Source organism: Herpailurus yagouaroundi, unplaced genomic scaffold, assembly GCF_014898765.1.
Source record: "Herpailurus yagouaroundi ecotype Mexico unplaced genomic scaffold, PumYag 180, whole genome shotgun sequence".
NCBI lineage: Eukaryota > Metazoa > Chordata > Mammalia > Carnivora > Felidae > Herpailurus > Herpailurus yagouaroundi.
In genome coordinates, this window is record NW_024412411.1 from 257269 (window position 1) to 262207 (window position 4939).

The 4939-nt window shown below is 37.7% G+C and overlaps 1 protein-coding gene across 1 annotated transcript in view; it reads left to right on the plus strand.

Moving 5' to 3' along the window:
* Positions 1–2444: 2444 nt before the first annotated feature.
* LOC121039488 (olfactory receptor 51L1-like) overlaps positions 2445–4939 on the plus strand; it is a 3871-nt gene continuing 1376 nt past the window's right edge. Inside the window, exon 1 of the mRNA XM_040489733.1 lies at positions 2445–2455. Within this exon, the coding sequence (XP_040345667.1) occupies positions 2445–2455 (11 nt within the window). The remainder of the gene's footprint in view (positions 2456–4939) is intronic.

Here is a 4939-nt window from a genome sequence, read left to right on the forward strand (position 1 = left end):
AAAGAAAGAAAGAAAGAAAAAGAAAAGAAGGTGGAGGAAATCTATTCTGTATCAAAAACCTTCTCTCACATCATGTCTCACTCTATTTATTGTCTTACAACTGCACTATTTCTTACTAAGTACCCCAATCCTAAGACTCATGCACATTCTTCAGCTTTCAGGTGGTATCACGATCTTCCAAATGGAAGATTTTTGGATTTTCATACATTTAACTCTGGATATTGGTGCTCAGATATTTTCCCTCATTTAGCATCCACCCAAAGGTCATATTGAAAATTCCATATAGATACATATACATGAATGTAAATATATGTGAAAATGTATTAGTAAAATTTAGCAAAGCTTCTCTATTGATAAATAAGGAGATATTCACAGAGATCACCTCAGGGCCTTAAAATAACAAAACAAAATACTCTTGCACTTGTCTGTCCCTAAAGATACCTTCTATGTATTTGTTCAGGTGTAGCCCTTGCTGAGGCAGAGTAACTCAGAAAGAATATATGGTGCTGTGTCTTATGACAGAAATAACTCCTACCTAAACATTTATATGCATTGTAGTTTCTCCATAGGCTAAAGTTCCCTCATTTTGGCTTGTGTAAATCATCAGAAGTTTTAAAATGTATGTTATCACTTATTTTCTTTATAGGAAAATCCATGAAGAGTGATTTAAATTAATATTAAGGGAATTAAAGTAGGGCGCCTGGGTGGCTCAGTGGGTTAAGCATCTGACTCCTGGTTTTGGCTCAGGTCATGATCTCATGGCTTTGTGGGTTCAAGCCCCATATTGGGCTCTGTTCTGACAGTGCAGAGCCTGCTTGGGAGTCTTTCCCTCTCCCTTTCTCACTGCCCCTCTCCCACTCATGCTGTCTCTCTCTGAAAATAAATAAACATAAAAATTTTAATAAAAAGAAATTAAAGTAAAAGGAGAAGAATGAAGCATTGAGTATCAGTGAAGGCAGTAGGCTCAGATCATTTGTCTGGTAATTCCATAAGAAGATGTTCGAAGATGGAACTGTGAGGATTTTTCTACTGTTAAAGTATAAAGAGTCTCATTTCCATAGACTATCAGTGGATGGTGAATTTCTTTAGTAATTGAGTACATTTTCTTTAGGAAAACTATTATTTATATTGAGGTCATCAGTTCCTGAAAAAAACAGTTCTCAACTGAAAGTATTAAATACAGCAATGTCTAGAGATTAGTGAGTCATGACAAATGTGCAATAGACAAATCTGAGTTGAGTGAACCTATGATAAAGTTGTTAGGAGTTATAATTAGACCAATATTGCCAAGATCAACCGGAGTTGGAAAAATTAACTGTAGACCACATTTTCAAACGTAGTTCCTATACTAAACAGGGCTGACATTACAATTGGAACTCCCACCCCAGTTAGAGATTTCTGATCATTCGTTAGTGCACATGCCAGGCTGCTGTACTGCTCAATCACCAATAGACATGTAGAAAACAATATTGTTACCAAAAATAGAGTTTTAAATGTTGAGTAAAGGCCTCTATTTTTAATCCTATCAAACATATTAATCTGTTTCATCAGGAAGAGCTCTAGGGCACGGTGAACAAAGTACCACACTGGTCAATCAGATCCGAGTGATTACATTGGTTTTATGGCACATCATGAGGTTTTGAAAATAGATTTTATATTTTATAGCAGTTTTAGGTTCATAGCAAAATTGAGTGGAAGGAACAGAGATTTCCCATATATCCACTGTTGTATGATTTTGAGGGAGGCAGATCATAACTGAATCTCATTTTTATCCAGTGTATAATAATAGAACTGAAGTAGATCACTTCCAGCTCTTACGGTATAGACTCTGTCCCTCCTCAGTTTAAGTCCTTAAGAAGTTCCTCTCACTGGCTGCACCATATCCACAAATCCTTACGGCCCCATCATATCTTGGGTACAAACTAGTATCTCATCTCATGTTGTGCTACCTCATTTCTTCTAGACATAGATGCAATAGTATTTGAGACTCTCAATAGCCTACTTGCCCCTATATTCCCAAACTCTCAATCCTGCTGTACCCAGAGAAACACAGACTGAAGTGGTGGCACTGACAGGGTTACAAACACTGCCCTGCATTTATCCTGGGGCCTCCTATCTCAAAGGACTGGAGGAGACTTATAAACTGATCCTTCTTTCTCTGAGAATTAGAATGGTCTCTGATGACAAGTGGAACTATTCTCCCAAGTACATGAGTGAGTCCTGGGGGAAATAAAAGTGGGAGGTAAGAGGAAATTACAGGGGGGCACTTGAGAGACAAAAGAGAGGAAGGTGGACACCCAAAGTGTGGGAAGGAGGACCAGAACACTGTTGGAGAAGAGAGACATTCTCAGTTCATCAGAGGATATAATTTTCACTAAAATACCTTCATTGTTCATGCTCATTCCTATAGAATTCAAGCCAGACTCAGGATTTTCAGGCTGGACATGCCCAGGATGCCCTAGATCTTTATGGTAGGTGGTCTTTGTGTCCATGGGTGGGATGTGATACTTATAACGGGAGAAGGATTATTTTTTTTTCTGATATGACAGAATAAGGATTCCAGAATTCTATTAGGATGTACTAGATAACCTTCAAGAAGGTCCCTTCCAATCCCAAGTATCAGTGATTTTTAAGGTGACATTAATATGACTCAGAGGTCTAAAACCGAATTACACTTCTTCTGATGGTCGACATCTTAAATTCAATCCTTAAACTCAATCCTCCTCCTCTAGGAAATGGTAGAAGACATCACAAGACCATGTGAATTAATTTGAAATATAGGATCAGAAACAAGAGGAATTGGACAAAAATTGAACCAAGGCCAGCATATAAGGAGCTGTGGAAAAACAGGCAGAGCAAACACTAGTGAATATATGGAATGTAGTGATTATATGTTGTGGCAACTTGAGAGCAGTAACATGGCTGCTCAGATTCCAGGCTCCCTGTAGTCCCAAAGACCTCATTCCTGTTCTTGGAGAGACTTCCCATTTCATCCTGGGCTCTGACTTTTTTTTTTTCTCCACGACTGACACTGAGTAGAATGAAAAGTATAGAAGTAAGGCCATCATGATTACCCAGACTTTGGGGGTGGAGAAAAAGGTTATGAAGTAATTTATATTATGGCTCCACTGAATTTTCAACTGGATGAGATGGAGATGAAACTGGCATCATTCCCACCCCTCAGGTTACCAGGTTAGGTCACTTTTGTGAGGTGCCCACTCTGGGGTGTTTCCTTTCTGGAAGGATACTCCAGAATCTCCTCATAGCTTCCTACCTTCTGTGACTTTTCAAAGAAATACTGTTGTTGTCATATATTGTCTTCATCAAATTACCATTATTTTATGGTCACTATATATAAAGAATCTATGCTAAGTATTTTGATTACTATATCTCCTTTAATCTTAGTCCATCCTGCCAATGATTTTATCTTCAGTTTACAGATGAAGCTACTTTGGTGCAGAAGGAAATAAGTCATTTGCTCAACTTGAAAATTGAGCAAGCATTAGAGCCAGACAATTTCATTTATACAGACAAGCCCCAGGCAAGAGAAGCAGGGATTGGTGGTGGTAATAAGCCAGGCATATTGAGGAAAATAGCAGGACCTTAATCACCAGGTCATTCAATACGTGGACACTATTTAATTGTTATATGAGTTCGTCAGAAAGACTGAATTTTTCTCTGGAACTTGCTTGTTTGATTTCTACATTATGGGTCTTCTGTTTCCTAGAAAATTATCATTATTTATCACTCCAGCCAAATATCTACTACAATCAGGGTTTATCTGCATAGAACTAGAGAAAATTGAAGGGGATTTGAAGTTCCCAAAGGGCCACAGTAGACTTTACAAGACAGGAAGATGCCAGTTTATTCATTGACAAGGGGAAGCAATCTGTCTCATGGATTGTAAATTCTCAAAACAGCATTTTGGTGAGCAGGGATTCTTGGCACTTGATGGGCACTTGATGGGGATTTTGAGAGGTGGCTCCTCTTTCTTACTTCAGAGATGTTTTTCCTGAGCACATAAATACTGGAATCTGCTGGGGAAATATATTTTCTCATTTGTTCTTAGTAGGAAAGATTTAGGATCAAGGTCAGAAGCTTTTTCTGAGCACTATAGTTTTTTGGTTATTTGTGTTGTTTTTGCCTTGAAGCATGAGTTTCCACTTTATCTTTCCACAAATCCTATCTATTTTCTATTTTCTTTTCCTTCTTTCTTTCTTTCTTCTTCTTTTTTTTTTTTTTTTTTTGTACAAGGTACCACTCTCTAAATGACTGATCAGATCTGAAGCATAATAGAAAGAAGGTTCTGAATCTTTATAATCAGAGTCAGAGGCAGCTATACTTTGCTTAAATTACATATTTTATTACAGTAAGAAAATTACACTTAAAAATTACATAGTTCATTATTATAATTTTAAAATTCAAAATTGTTTTAATTAAGTCTACTTTAAGCCACGTTTAGTTCCTGGGATTGCTAATTCCAGACCAGGCATGTGGCCTCAATTATATGTGGTTTAACTGTGGATATGTTAGTAAGACCTGCTTATGGTTATAAGTGCTGATGACCCATACTTGCCTGAATTCTGTAAAGAAACTACATATGGTGTTCTAGTATCATTGAAAAAGCTGGGAAGCTTAGGCAGAAAAAGACATTGTGTGTAAATCACAGCAGAAATCATTAAAAAATAGAACTAATGTTAAGATCAGTAGCCCTGGGGCGCCTGAGTGGCTCAGTCAGTTAAACATCCAAATCTTGATTTAGGCTGAGGTCATGATCTTAGGGTGCTTGGGATCAAGCCCCATGTTGGGTTCTGGACTGACAGCAAGGAGCTTGCTTTGGATTCTCTCTCTCCCTGTCTCTCTGTGCTCCTCCCTTCCCTGTCTCTCTCTATGAAAGAAAGAAAGAAAGAAAGAAAGAAAGAAAGAAAGAAAGAAAGAA